The sequence below is a fragment of the Girardinichthys multiradiatus genome, chromosome 23 (genome assembly GCF_021462225.1).
Source record: "Girardinichthys multiradiatus isolate DD_20200921_A chromosome 23, DD_fGirMul_XY1, whole genome shotgun sequence".
Lineage (NCBI taxonomy): Eukaryota > Metazoa > Chordata > Actinopteri > Cyprinodontiformes > Goodeidae > Girardinichthys > Girardinichthys multiradiatus.
Genome location: NC_061815.1, coordinates 50,171,735 through 50,185,786, shown reverse-complemented (window position 1 = coordinate 50,185,786; position 14,052 = coordinate 50,171,735). Strand labels below are relative to the sequence as shown.

The following is a 14,052-nucleotide window of genomic DNA, read 5'->3' as shown; positions in this document are numbered from 1 at the left end:
GCTGTGAAAACTCAACTGGAGAGATGCTGCTGGCAAACTGAACGGCTGCCTGTGTGTCTGTGTGTTGGAGAAGGTGGTCAGGGGAAGTGTTGCAAATAAGCAAAGAAGTAAAGGAGGAAGAGGAGGTGTCAGAATGTGCCAAAGGTGACAAAAACAGAACTTAATCAGAGAAAAACAGGACAAAGAGAAAGAGCAGAGGGAACAAAGTCTGGACAGAGATGAAGAGCTGGAAATAAATTGAGGAAGAAAAGGCCAGGCGAGGACAGAGAAAGCCGAGAAGGTGTTGCTTTTAAAAAACTCGCCAGAAGTTCCTCAAAAAGCCATTAGTGATGGAACAGAAAATCAAAAATTAGGTTTCTTGAAGAGTTCGCCCAGGCAGAGCTCCACTTCCAGCAGCGAGCCCATTAAGCTGCAAACGCACACACCCCGGCCGACGCTCTGCACGTATAGAGGCTTCAAGCCAAACAGGGAAAACCTGCTGACATGAAGTAGACGTTCATATTTACACATTTATTCACCTTAAAACAGGAGCTCGGCCAATCCGAATATTCCCTCCGGAGTTCACGGCACCAATTCCTGACTTTTCACAGCAGTTAGGAAACTGTTTGCAGCTCCAGAAAAAAAACGTTAAAAAAAGCACTGCAGGGTGTGTGTGTGTGTGTGTGTGTGCAGAACAGGTGTGAAGTGAACCCAGGAGAGAAAAGCCATCCTGTTTTCTAATCCCCCCCCCCCTCCACCACCACTCAAATTAGATGCAAATGAGGTCTGGAGTGGTTTCCCAAGGAGGACATTATGGGGTTGACTGGCCTGAGGTAAACTGCGTGAGTGAGCGGCTGAGGTCAGCACTGTTTTTCTCTCATTAACCTTTCCAAATGTTCTGTTTATAATAGTGAGGAAGAACTGGCATTTAAAGCGTCTGAGTGGTGCGGTTCTGACAGGCGGACCAAGCTCACTTTTTGCTTCCATGTGGAGCTGAAGGAAACTGCCCTCAGAGGCATAAAGAAGGATGTTAAATTGGGAATAACTTTAATGATTTAAGGACCTCACTGATGCTTTATACGGTTTATGGTGCCAGACGTCTCCCTCTCCACTGATTTCCTGTTTTACAGGCAGCCAGGCTCCTTTTTCCTAAAAAAATATACTATTGTAGACCTTTTCTCTGTAACAATGAGAGTACTTCTCATGGATTCCAACACTTCGAACCCAATTTCCTTCAACTTGTGGCATGTGGTTGGACACCTTACAATGGTTTTCTACATTTGTTTTCAGTAACCTTCACACAGCCGTCCTGAATTAGTGTGATTCAGTAAAATCGTCTTCAGAGAGTCTTAAAAATGAGCTGCAGGGTTGGATGTTAGACAAGTCAGAAAAATACCAAAGAAAAGGTAAAGGAATCGTCCCTTTAACACCTCATAGCCCTACTTTACTTTCTGAAATGACAAATTATGTCATTTTTTCTACAGAATAAGTCCGTAAACCTTGCAGTTTCAATATGTGGCAGGTTTCTGAACGGATTTTTACGATACTTTGTGAAAGAAATATTAAATTTCCCAGAATGCAAATAGAAGTAATGATCCTAGGACATCTGGACTAGGTAGGTTGGCATCAGTGTCTGCAGGGACTCTGGGAAGAAAACCTTTGCTGTTTGGTTCTTTATGATGAGATATTGCTGGATGAAACTCAGCTGAGAGTCAAACTGAACCAGAATCATTTCTGTTACAACTGCAATGTAAACCTAAGAGGTGGTCCAGCTTACGACTATATTTATGGTCCTTCATTTAACCCAAAATTAAACGTTTCACCTGCAGTGAAAGTTGCTAAGACACATCTATGCAGTGTTTGATTTAGTTTTCTGAAATCTACCAGTTTGGATTTGTTTATCACAACTGATACCATCATCACAATATTTACCAGCCTTAGATATTTCGTATCATTTCTGATTAAAATTACCATAAATACTGTGCTGTTCGATCATATTTAACAACACAGCAGTAGAGACTTTTAAAAACGGTCGGCTCTGTCTGTGTAACTGGTAACCAGCTAGTCAGGCTTACTGGTATACTGAGATTGTAGCAGAGGGTCTGCATCAATACAGCAGGATAAACTGAGCCACAACGTCCGCCACACCTTCAAAAAAAGACCCTTCAGCATATATACTGTACTATGAACTCATCAAACCATCTTCCAGTAAAACACCCGTCTGAATGATGGGTGCTTTGTGTATTCAGGCTGTAGACTGTACCTGCTTCTACTAGTACTTGTACTACTTCTGCTAATACTACTAAAGTCAGTCAGTCATTCATTTTCTACCGCTTATTCCATTGTGGGTCACGGGGGAGCTGGTGCTTATCTCCAGCAGTCTATGGGGGGAGGCAGACTTCACCCTGGACAGGTCGCCTGTCCATCGCAGGGCAACACACAAACAACCACACAAACATTCATACACCTAAGGGCAATTTAGAGAGACCAATTAACCTAACAGGCATGTCTTTGGACTGTGGGAGGAAGCTGGAGTATCCACGCATGCACAGAGAAAATATGCAAACTCCATGCAGAAAGACCCCCAGCCAGGAGCCGAACCCAGGACCTCCTTGCTGCAAGGCAACAGTGCTACCAACTGTGCAGCCCTACTACTAAAGTTATATCCTTATTATGTATCGAGAGGTCACTTCACCTGTGCTGTGTTGTCAGTTTCAAGTCCTAAACAGCAAAGCAAAGCACCATTTGTTCTGTCAGCAGAATCATGTCCTGCAGAGATTTCACTCCAACAGTAAAGGGAAGCACGTTTTGGGCGTTATTACTTTTATTATCAGGAGACAGCTGCTCAAGGGTAAAATACAGGGGTTGGACAATGAAAGTGAAACACCTGTCATTTTAGTGTGGGAGGTTTCATGGCTAAATTGGACCAGCCTGGTAGCCAGTCTTCATTGATTGCACATTGCACCAGTAAGAGCAGAGTGTGAAGGTTCAATTAGCAGGGTAAGAGCACAGTTTTACTCAAAATATTGAAATGCACACAACATTATGGGTGACATACCAGAGTTCAAAAGAGGACAAATTGTTGGTGCATGTCTTGCTGGCGCATCTGTGACCAAGACAGAAAGTCTTTGTGATGTATCAAGAGCCACGGTATCCAGGGTAATGTCAGCATACCACCAAGAAGGACGAACCACATCCAACAGGATTAACTGTGGACGCAAGAGGAAGCTGTCTGAAAGGGATGTTCTGGTGCTAACCTGGATTGTATCCAAAAAACATAAAACCACGGCTGCCCAAATCACGGCAGAACTAAATGTGCACCTCAACTCTCCTGTTTCCACCAGAACTGTCCGTCGGGAGCTCCACAGGGTCAATATACACGGCCGGGCTGCTATAGCCAAACCTTTGGTCACTCATGCCAATGCCAAACGTCGGTTTCAATGGTGCAAGGAGCGCAAATCTTGGGCTGTAGACAATGTGAAACATGTACTGTTCTCTGATGAGTCCACCTTTATTGTTTTCCCCACATCCGGGAGAGTTACGGTGTGGAGAAGCCCCAAAGAAGCGTACCACCCAGACTGTTGCATGCCCAGAGTGAAGCATGGGGGTGGATCAGTGATTGTTTTGGGCTGCCATATCATGGCATTCCCTTGGTCCAATACTTGTGCTAGATGGGCACGTCACTGCCAAGGACTACCGAACCATTCTTGAGGACCATGTGCATCCAATGGTTCAAACATTGTATCCTGAAGGCGGTGCCGTGTATCAGGATGACAATGCACCAATACACACAGCAAGACTGGTGAAAGATTGGTTTGATGAACATGAAAGTGAAGTTGAACATCTCCCATGGCCTGCACAGTCACCAGATCTAAATATTATTGAGCCACTTTGGGGTGTTTTGGAGGAGCGAGTCAGGAAACGTTTTCCTCCACCAGTATCACGTAGTGACCTGGCCACTATCCTGCAAGAAGAATGGCTTAAAATCCCTCTGACCACTGTGCAGGACTTGTACAGGTCCTTCTCAAAATATTAGCATATTGTGATAAAGTTCATTATTTTCCATAATGTCATGATGAAAATGTAACATTCATATATTTTAGATTCATTGCACACTAACTGAAATATTTCAGGTCTTTTATTGTCTTAATACGGATGATTTTGGCATACAGCTCATGAAAACCCAAAATTCCTATCTCACAAAATTAGCATATTTCATCCGACCAATAAAAGAAAAGTGTTTTTAATACAAAAAACGTCAACCTTCAAATAATCATGTACAGTTATGCACTCAATACTTGGTCGGGAATCCTTTGGCAGAAATGACTGCTTCAATGCGGCGTGGCATGGAGGCAATCAGCCTGTGGCACTGCTGAGGTCTTATGGAGGCCCAGGATGCTTCGATAGCGGCCTTTAGCTCATCCAGAGTGTTGGGTCTTGAGTCTCTCAACGTTCTCTTCACAATATCCCACAGATTCTCTATGGGGTTCAGGTCAGGAGAGTTGGCAGGCCAATTGAGCACAGTGATACCATGGTCAGTAAACCATTTACCAGTGGTTTTGGCACTGTGAGCTGGTGCCAGGTCTTGCTGAAAAATGAAATCTTCATCTCCATAAAGCTTTTCAGCAGATGGAAGCATGAAGTGCTCCAAAATCTCCTGATAGCTAGCTGCATTGACCCTGCCCTTGATAAAACACAGTGGACCAACACCAGCAGCTGACACGGCACCCCAGACCATCACTGACTGTGGCTACTTGACACTGGACTTCTGGCATTTTGGCATTTCCTTCTCCCCAGTCTTCCTCCAGACTCTGGCACCTTGATTTCCGATTGACATGCAGAATTTGCTTTCATCCGAAAAAAGTACTTTGGACCACTGAGCAACAGTCCAGTGCTGCTTCTCTGTAGCCCAGGTCAGGCGCTTCTGCCGCTGTTTCTGGTTCAAAAGTGGCTTGACCTGGGGAATGCGGCACCTGTAGCCCATTTCCTGCACACGCCTGTGCACGGTGGCTCTGGATGTTTCTACTCCAGACTCAGTCCACTGCTTCCGCAGGTCCCCCAAGGTCTGGAATCGGCCCTTCTCCACAATCTTCCTCAGGGTCCGGTCACCTCTTCTCGTTGTGCAGCGTTTTCTGCCACACTTTTTCCTTCCCACAGACTTCCCACTGAGGTGCCTTGATACAGCACTCTGGGAACAGCCTATTCGTTCAGAAATTTCTTTCTGTGTCTTACCCTCTTGCTTGAGGGTGTCAATAGTGGCCTTCTGGACAGCAGTCAGGTCGGCAGTCTTACCCATGATTGGGGTTTTGAGTGATGAACCAGGCTGGGAGTTTTAAAGGCCTCAGGAATCTTTTGCAGGTGTTTAGAGTTAACTCGTTGATTCAGATGATTAGGTTCATAGCTCGTTTAGAGACCCTTTTAATGATATGCTAATTTTGTGAGATAGGAATTTTGGGTTTTCATGAGCTGTATGCCAAAATCATCTGTATTAAGACAATAAAAGACCTGAAATATTTCAGTTAGTGTGCAATGAATCTAAAATATATGAATGTTAAATTTTCATCATGACATTATGGAAAATAATGAACTTTATCACAATATGCTAATATTTTGAGAAGGACTTGTATATGTCATTCCCAAGATGAATTGATGCTTTATTGGCCGCAAAAGGAGGCCCTACACCATACTAATAAATTATTGTGGTCTAAAACCAGGTGTTTCACTTTCATTGTCCAACCCCTGTAGGTGAAAATACAATAATCGGAAGACATTTTCGGACCACAGCAGCAGTAGGTGACATGGAGCATCCACCGAGAATCGATTCAAGCTTCTAAACACAAATTTCAGCTATGGCAGACGATAATCACACAATATAAATCCAGTAGTCTCCACAAAACACCTAAAACCAGCTGTAAAATGCAACCCAGTTTAAATAAGATGGTTCTTCAACCATTTGGAGCAAGTGCAGAAGGTCCAGTTTTGGTATCCTTCCATTCCACTACAACTGGCACATTTTTGGGACGCTTTGGTGGGCATGGTCACTCCCTGTCCCCTGGGGGCAACCTTCCATTGTTTAAAGGATAATCTCTTGCTTTGGTGGGAATACCGCTGCTCCCTCTACATCCAGCCTGGAAATGTTCACTATTACCACACCTGTAGCAGTGTTGACAGACGTTTTCTCCCTGCTGCTGACATGCAGCACACCTCGGTCGTTGGCGTGGCACTGGGTATCTCTGTGGTGCAAACCTCTGCTGAAACTGAGCAGTTCCCCTCGTTAACCTTGGATCACCAGCACCTTGATACTCCTGCAGGGGTCCCCTATTAATGTGACGAACAGCAGCATCCTCTGTGCTCCAAGGAGAAAGATGTGGAGGAGTATAAGCCATGTGATGGGGGAAACTATACTGTACTTCTTGACACATTGCAGGGCGCAAACTGGTTTTACTTTCGTTTTTGTGGATGGATTCCCTGATTTGTGCAACCTCAGTTTTGAGGTCTTTGAGCAAGACCAGATCTGCTTTGATTTCTTTCAGGTCTGACGGTACATCCGAAGGAAGTGTGGTAACATTTTGGCGTGCCCCAAATCTCTTTTCATTACTTGTGTCACTGGACTGGACGGCATGTACCCCAGTGGACCGCTGTGTTGTGTTCCTCTTCTTATCCTGTCTTTCATTATCGTTCGCACAGGCAATATTTAGAGCTTCTAAAAGCAGCTCATCTGAAGTGTTTTGACAAGTGAGGCTGGAGATCAGTCTTTATGCTGTCACTTTGAAGGCCTGTGAGAACTGTGTGCAGGAACATGCTTTGCACTAATGCAGGATCATACTTAAGTCCCGACTCAGACTCTTGTGAAACAAACAATATTTTTTGGCGCAAATCTATTGCTCTTATAATAAAATTCTGTGGTGTCTCTCTACTGCTCTGCACTTCTGTGGTAAGCCGTTTATACAGCTTAGTTGCACTTCTCTCTTGATAATGTGAACGAAGGATTCTCCTAAGAGTGGCAAGAGACAGGTGAAGTAGCTCTGCAGCTGTAGGCCAGGTACTATTGCCCTAATAACAGCATCCACTATCTCTGATTCAGGGTAACCTTTGCTGAGGCCATTCTCTATTTGACGGGCCAGACTGGAAAAGGTTAGTCTGTCCTTTTGTCCAGGGTCGCCAATTTGACCTGAGATCTTTAAAGTCTTTTCTCCATGAGGGACTGTTTATATGGGAAGGGGCAGCTTGGCACATTACAGTCTCAATTTTCTTTACATTTTTGTTAGCCAGAATTTGCATTTGAGCTTCTTTCTGTTGAATTATGAGTTTTAGTTGCTCTAGTTCTCTGCCAAGTTTCTCCAGTTCCTCATCTTCCTTTTCTGGTGTGCTGTTCTTGATAGCTTTCTGCACTTCTTTTATCATGTCCATTAAACTCAGCAATGCTGACATTCCTTCATCCTCAAGTTGCCTTAGCTCATCACATTCAATATGCTTGCTGATTAGTGTAACAAGAGCATTGCGGGTTTTGCCTGTGATATTTTGTCTGTTTGCTCCAGAAATTGCAAGGAAGTCACATATTTGTATCAGCTGGTCACTGGTTAGTTGGAAAAGGGCTCCTTTAATTTCAAACTGTAACTTGTCAACTTCTGAATCCATTGTTTTTTTTAAGTGGAAAAGTGTGCTGAATAATAGTGTTTTGCCAGTTACCGCAGGACTGATGTTCCCTAATGGCTTTTCTCCACCTCAGAATACAGAGTCCTCTTGGACAGGCATCACCTTTGTTTCTAACTGCACTCTCCACAACCTGGGTTACAATAATGAGATAGTTTTCCTCTGCTCAGGCGTATATTGACTGAAAAAAGTGCAACTTGGATACATACAGGATAATAATTATATCCATAAACTTCAGTACTGTTGTTTCACAAACCATTGTGGTACACAAATATGTCAGTAACAAGTGACAAAAAACATAAAATTACAAAATAAACCAACTTACTGTGATATGTTATATTTCTGTATAGCTTCTTTTTCCAAAATCCAAAATACACACGCTCAATAGTGCATGAATTAACTTCAAAATGTATGCAACATTCCTAACCTCATGTGTCTACAGCTAGACATACTATGTGCTGCATCATTCACACGTGACCTGGGCTAGCATCTTAGGATGTGAGCTACCGGCTAACCGTGGTTAAATCTCTGTTTTGTTATAATTATAGTTATATACTTTGCTATTATTAAACATCCTCAACTAGTTAACAGTTAGTAAACCCACTCTCAACAGTACAGGTTGGTTTATGAGAAACTCATACCTGAAAAGGGGAATATTAAATAAATGAGTCACGGACACGTCTTTCCTCTGCTCAGGCGTATATTGACTGAAGAAGAAGAAGTGCCGTGCTCTTTGTTATCGCTCTCTAGCGCTTCATCCCCTCTGCTGGTCGCCTTTGGTTACTACATCTATTGACATCAATACAACATTCAGATATGAACAGAGAGACTATTCTTCTGGCTTATAATAACCACATTTCAGTCCATCACACAAACACAAAAACTCCCCTCCATGAACTCAGTATTCCCAGCTAAACAACGCAGAAACAAACCATAGCTGCACATTGAAGTTTCCACTAACTGGTCAAGGATAAAATCATCTCCTTCTAAGAGATCCTCCGCCTAGTCACCAAGCAATTGGTCCGGTTCGGGCCGGTCCTCTATAAAGCAGCCGTACCTTCTGAAGACCAGCCCTACCAGCTTCGTCAGGGGTTTAACTAGCTAACATTTAGCCATAATTTGTTGGTAAAGCACTGCTTAGATCACATGATACGACACATGTAGGACATGACAGGATCTGGTGAGAGCATGAACTCATGCAACTGATCAAAACAGAAGAGAAGCTGGAGGCCATTTTGGCTCACTGGTGTTAAGAGTTTTCTTACTGAAAACTACTGAAAGGCTATATATGGGCCGCCGCCATCTAAAGGGTTAAATGTCTTTAATATTACATATGAAATGTCTGCTGTGTTTGAACAGGTTGTTTACTAACGGTATCTGGCCTAAATGATGTTTTATAATTTTCCTTAAATCTCAAGTTTTAAAACATGGAAATCTAGATATAGATATCACAATTTCACTGGTAGAAAACACCTTGATATATTTTTCCTATGCTGCCCCCCTCTGGTTAGGAGCATACTAATCAGGCCAATGAGTGAGGGTCATTGTGATTCTCATCCTACGATTAAATGTTGTTTTTAAAAGCTTTGTGTCTTGCCGTGTCTAGTATTTGAAAGCTAAAACAGACAGATGGAGACCTGACCACAGCAGTTATGGGACCAGTTCACTCTCCTCTGCTGAAGGTCTGGTTAGGATCAGTTTCATGTTTCCTTAGACCTCAAGATCTCTGCAAATCCAAAAACGTTGTTCTGAGTAATTACCCTGATGATAATGAAACATTTTAGTGCTCAGGAGAAAATTGAATGGTTCAAACATGAACTTGGTTGGAGGTTATAGGTTGCCCTCTCAAAGTCAGCAGAACCCAGTAAACCCATAAGAACATTTGGGCAGATGTGGTGGAAACATCTCGCAGCATCACCAGAAATCAAACTGCTGATCCATCCCTTCACTGCTCTGCAACATTTATGGAAACTTACTTCATGTTTGTTTTTCCTTTCAATCGACCACCATCTGGATGTTTCTTCCAAAAATGCAGCAGACCAGTCTGACCAGTTCAGAGCAGTTCCACCAACATTCATCATAGTTATAAATATCCTGCTGACAGGAAACTATTTAAAAACACATTCCTTACATTTAATCACATGTTCAGCTAAACATTTATGAGTTTGTTAATATAATCAAACATCTACTATTTCATAAGAAATCATAAGTTGGTGAAAAACATTTCACAGGTCATTCAACTGGATGTTACACGTTAAACCAATCAGTTCCAAATTACTTGCCAAATTATAATTTATTATAAATAAAAAAGAGGTTGATAAACATGTTAATAAGACAGATTGTTGCTTTATCCAAACTGTTTTAATACCTGATAAAAAGGTGGTTTATTTAGCAGAGCTGGACATTTTATTAGCAGAATGGGATGTCCACATTCACCTTATCTCAGCTGGCAAACCCAAATCTCTGGCTGGAGCAATAACGCTCATCTCCTTTAAAAAGCTTCCCATCTGCCCTAACCTTTCCAGCCCAGAGCTCATCCATTTTAATGCTTCCCATCTCAGACGCCCTGAAATATATCTGCACAGGGAAATAAAGACGAAGGCCAGCAGCAGGGAAGAGAAAGAGGGAGGCAAAGAGCAACTCACATCTAAAACACTGACCTGGATAAATCAGGGAAACATAAACACATAGTTTCTAGAGCAAACGGGGAGAGAGGGGGCACCACTTCCCCAAATCTCCCCCCCCCCCCCTCCAGGGACGACAGCAAGAGGCAGAGGGACACCTTATCCCACCGCCCAATCACAACCTCTAATTATTTATTTTACTGGGGTGTAAATGTCTTCAGGGGATTGCTGTGTGAAAGCCAACAAGTCCTGGGAGGTCACCGCGGAGGTATGGGCTGTGTTGTTAACACTCGCACATATGTGCAGAGGAAAACCAATCACACAAACCAGTTCAGACCTGCAGAAACCCAAGAATACACAAACAAATGCAAAAGTAAAAGTCCAGCCACACATGCTAATATGCATTCTTAAGCAGCAGCAGCAGCTGCCTCCCTGTGCCACCCCGCAGCATACTGATTGTGTTTGTTGTCTAAGGGTTGGGTCTGTTGGTGATCCCCTGCAGGGCTTCGGGCCGCTACGTTATCACGAATAATCACTTCCATACCGTTAAGAAGAAAAGGTGTGTGTGTGATTGTGAGCACATGTGTGTATACGTGTCAGGAATAGGTGGGAGGTGGCAGCAGCATCTGTCAAGGGTCTGTCTGAGGAATAAAATCACTCTGAAGTTTCTGTCAACAGGTTGGAATAAAATCACAGAGAGTAGTTCCTTAGGTGTAAAAAGATCCGGTCCAGTTGGGACAATGGTGCATGTTTCTGGAACGTGGTAAACTGGTGCAGAGACACTTTTCTTCTGATCTGTTTAAAAACTCAAAGACTTTATCAGTTCTGTTTTTACAGCTTCGTTTACATCAAAAATGCTTCAAATCAGTCCTGCAGCAATGAATCTAACAATCAGAATTACTGAAGGTTTTGGATCACTAACAGTTAGCAATAACTTTACGCAATAATCTGACTCAGGAAGGTCAGATTCAGGAATGAATAACCGATAATCACAGGAGATTTTAAAGTAAACCAAATGCTTGAGGATTACAGCTGGAGGTGGACAGATCAGGCCTTTACTTGTGGGAATCTTTGTGGATTTGGACTCATTTTCTTTTTACTGAGGAGGTTAACATGGCCTGCATGTTCTTTGATGGAAGTAGTAGTTTTAAATCCAGCAGAAAATTAAGGCATTATACGATTATTCACATTTCTGCATCAAAAACGATATCTCCTATTTTTATATGAGTTTTATTCCATTCAATAGAGTCCACGAAGTAATCTAGGAGCGGTGGAAGATCTCAGATTTGATATTTTTAATGAATAAGGATATTAAAATCTGTTTATCACCTGTGGATCCAGGGAAAACTGGCCGATTAACTGACGCGTCTCTAATTAAAACCCCAGAAAACGCCAATAAGCAAAGATTAGGCGCCTAAATTTGGCTCTGCGTTTGAAACGAACCAGAACCCTGAGAATGATGCAGAGGGGCGCACTTCTGGGTCGGACTGATTGAAATCATAAAGTGGTCTCACTTACAGGCGCTCTGCGCTCCGAGGGATTCCTTTGGGCACAGTCTTCAGACCCAGACCCTGGCAGTCCACATGTGACCCGGAGCAACTGCACTTGTGTGGGCATCCATCCACCAAAGCTGCCCACACCAGAACAGCGAAAAGCACGGCCCAAACCCGGCTGAGCCCGGCGCGCTTCTCCGACCCGGATCCAGACATTTCCGAGAGGCTCGTTCCTCCAGCCGAAGCGAATTAAAGATCCGGCGGTGTGAAGGTGGAGGGTAAGATCCGGACTTTGGGTTGAGGAGTATGATCGATTCGGTTTCCTTCAAGTAAAACAAACTTTCTCCGTGGGTCTGGGTTTCTCCGAGCTCCGAGCTCAGTGCGTAAAGTCTCTCCAAACGCTCCCCACTCACAAAGTCTCCGCTAAGTTATCAGAATCCGTTTGGACTTTACCAGGTGGAAATGTTCTGCTGGGCTGTGACCTCCTTCCAGAGACCATCCCTCCGCTACCAGGAGAGCTTCAGGAAAAGTTTGGGAGCGCAGCAGCATGCGGGATCCCCCTCCCTCCCCCTGGGTCTCTCTCTCCTGATGTCACCAGAGCAGAGAGGGAGAGTCCTCCAAACTTTCACCGCTCCTTATCTCCCCTCCCGAACCGGACTGCTTTCCCACACAGAGCAGGAAAACTCCGCTCCCAGCCCGCAGCGGCAGCGCAGGCATGTTTTAGGGAAATTTCCCAGCCGCTCTTTCCTTTTCTGTTGTGTCCCATTTATCAACTTAACGAACCGCGCTGAGTTCGTGTTGCTTTAGAGGCATGTCGTCTTTGACCCAAATTTCCGACGCATCATCCAAATAAAGTTTCTGTGTGTCAGCCCAACAGCTCGGTTCTGTAACGACCAGCAAAAAACGGATTAAATTCATCTTTTAGGTCTCTGTCGCTCCTTCTAATGACGTCACGGAGACAAGAAATATCCAAATCATTTTAAACAGTTTTATTTATCAGATGGAAGTGGCTGAATGTCATTTAATTTTATTTTTAGATTTTTGTCGCGGTGTGACTGGTACATTTTTATCTATAAATCTTGGTTTGTTGCCTCAGTTTTGGTCACATAAACACCAGATTAGATCCCAGGATGTCATCGGGAAAACCGACCTTCTCTCCTTCAACCTGGAATCCTCTTCAACAGGAGCTGAAACTAACGGATTGAAGTTTTCTGGGGGATTTTATTTCTCCTTTAAAAATATTTCAACAATTTCAGAAAGTTCTTGTTCTTAAATTTTTTTTTTTTTCAATGTTTCTTAATTATTTAGTATTTAGTACATGGTGATACTGTATTTAAGTCTTGTTGTTATGTGTGAGATAACAGGTCTCAGCGAGACTACCTGTATAAATAAAGGTTTAATCATTAGAATAATAAATGTAAAAGATTCAGCTTCATGTTACTGTTGTTTGTTGCAGTTCCCATCAATTAAATGACGAACCACAGTAAACACCTGCTGATCATTGTCCTGGAGAGGTTTCTCATGTACAACAGAAGGGAGCACATTCATCCAGACAAAATGTTTCTTTCCTGGAAAAACTGCCTAACCTACCATTACTCACCTTTCTGGAGACCAACTATCCTCTGCCACACAGAGGACCACCACTGTAGGTGTAAGTCTTTACTTTGTCACAGCTGCAGCAGCCTGAAGAAACAAGCAGTAGAAGTGCTGCTGCCCTCTGTTGGTGGAGGAGGATGCAGAGTGGGGGAAAGTCATGGATAAAATCAATTTCTCTTTTAGTTCCAGAAGTTCGCACTGATTTAAGCATATATTTCTGTAACGAGAAATGGAAAAATTAGGAAATATCTCACTATAAAGTTTATTTAAACAGAACTTTTAATAAACAGCAGCGGTCGCACCAAAGTAGGGGTGTGACGGTACACTAATATGTAACAAAACCTTTCAGAACAGGGGTACTGAACCAAGAAAACGGAACACATGCTATGTTTTTGTGCAAAGCTAACTGGCACACCGCTTTGTTTGATTGTGCAAAAACGTGAACATCAAAACAACACAGAAATGACCCACACTTTGCCATATTTAAGGTTTCTCATGCAGCCACAGAAGGAGAGGTGGACCGAACCAAAGCTTTCTGGCAGAATTTTACCACAATTTAATTTAATTCAATTCAATTCAGTTTTATTTAATACATGTCGTCTCAAGGCTCTTTACAAAGTCAATTCAATCCAATCACACAAATTTCACTCAGGTTCAATCATTCCAATTAATCCTAACCACCAAACAGTTCAGTCAGATTCAGTTTA

The 14,052-nt window shown here is 43.0% G+C and overlaps 1 protein-coding gene across 1 annotated transcript in view; it reads right to left on the bottom strand.

The window, feature by feature from the left end:
- slit3 (slit homolog 3 (Drosophila)) overlaps positions 1-12,249 on the bottom strand; it is a 304,073-nt gene extending 291,824 nt beyond the window's left edge. The window contains exon 1 of the mRNA XM_047353248.1: positions 11,775-12,249. Coding sequence (XP_047209204.1) covers positions 11,775-11,965 — 191 coding nt within the window. The 5' untranslated portion in view covers positions 11,966-12,249. The remainder of the gene's footprint in view (positions 1-11,774) is intronic.
- Between the last annotated feature and the right edge of the window lie 1,803 nt (positions 12,250-14,052).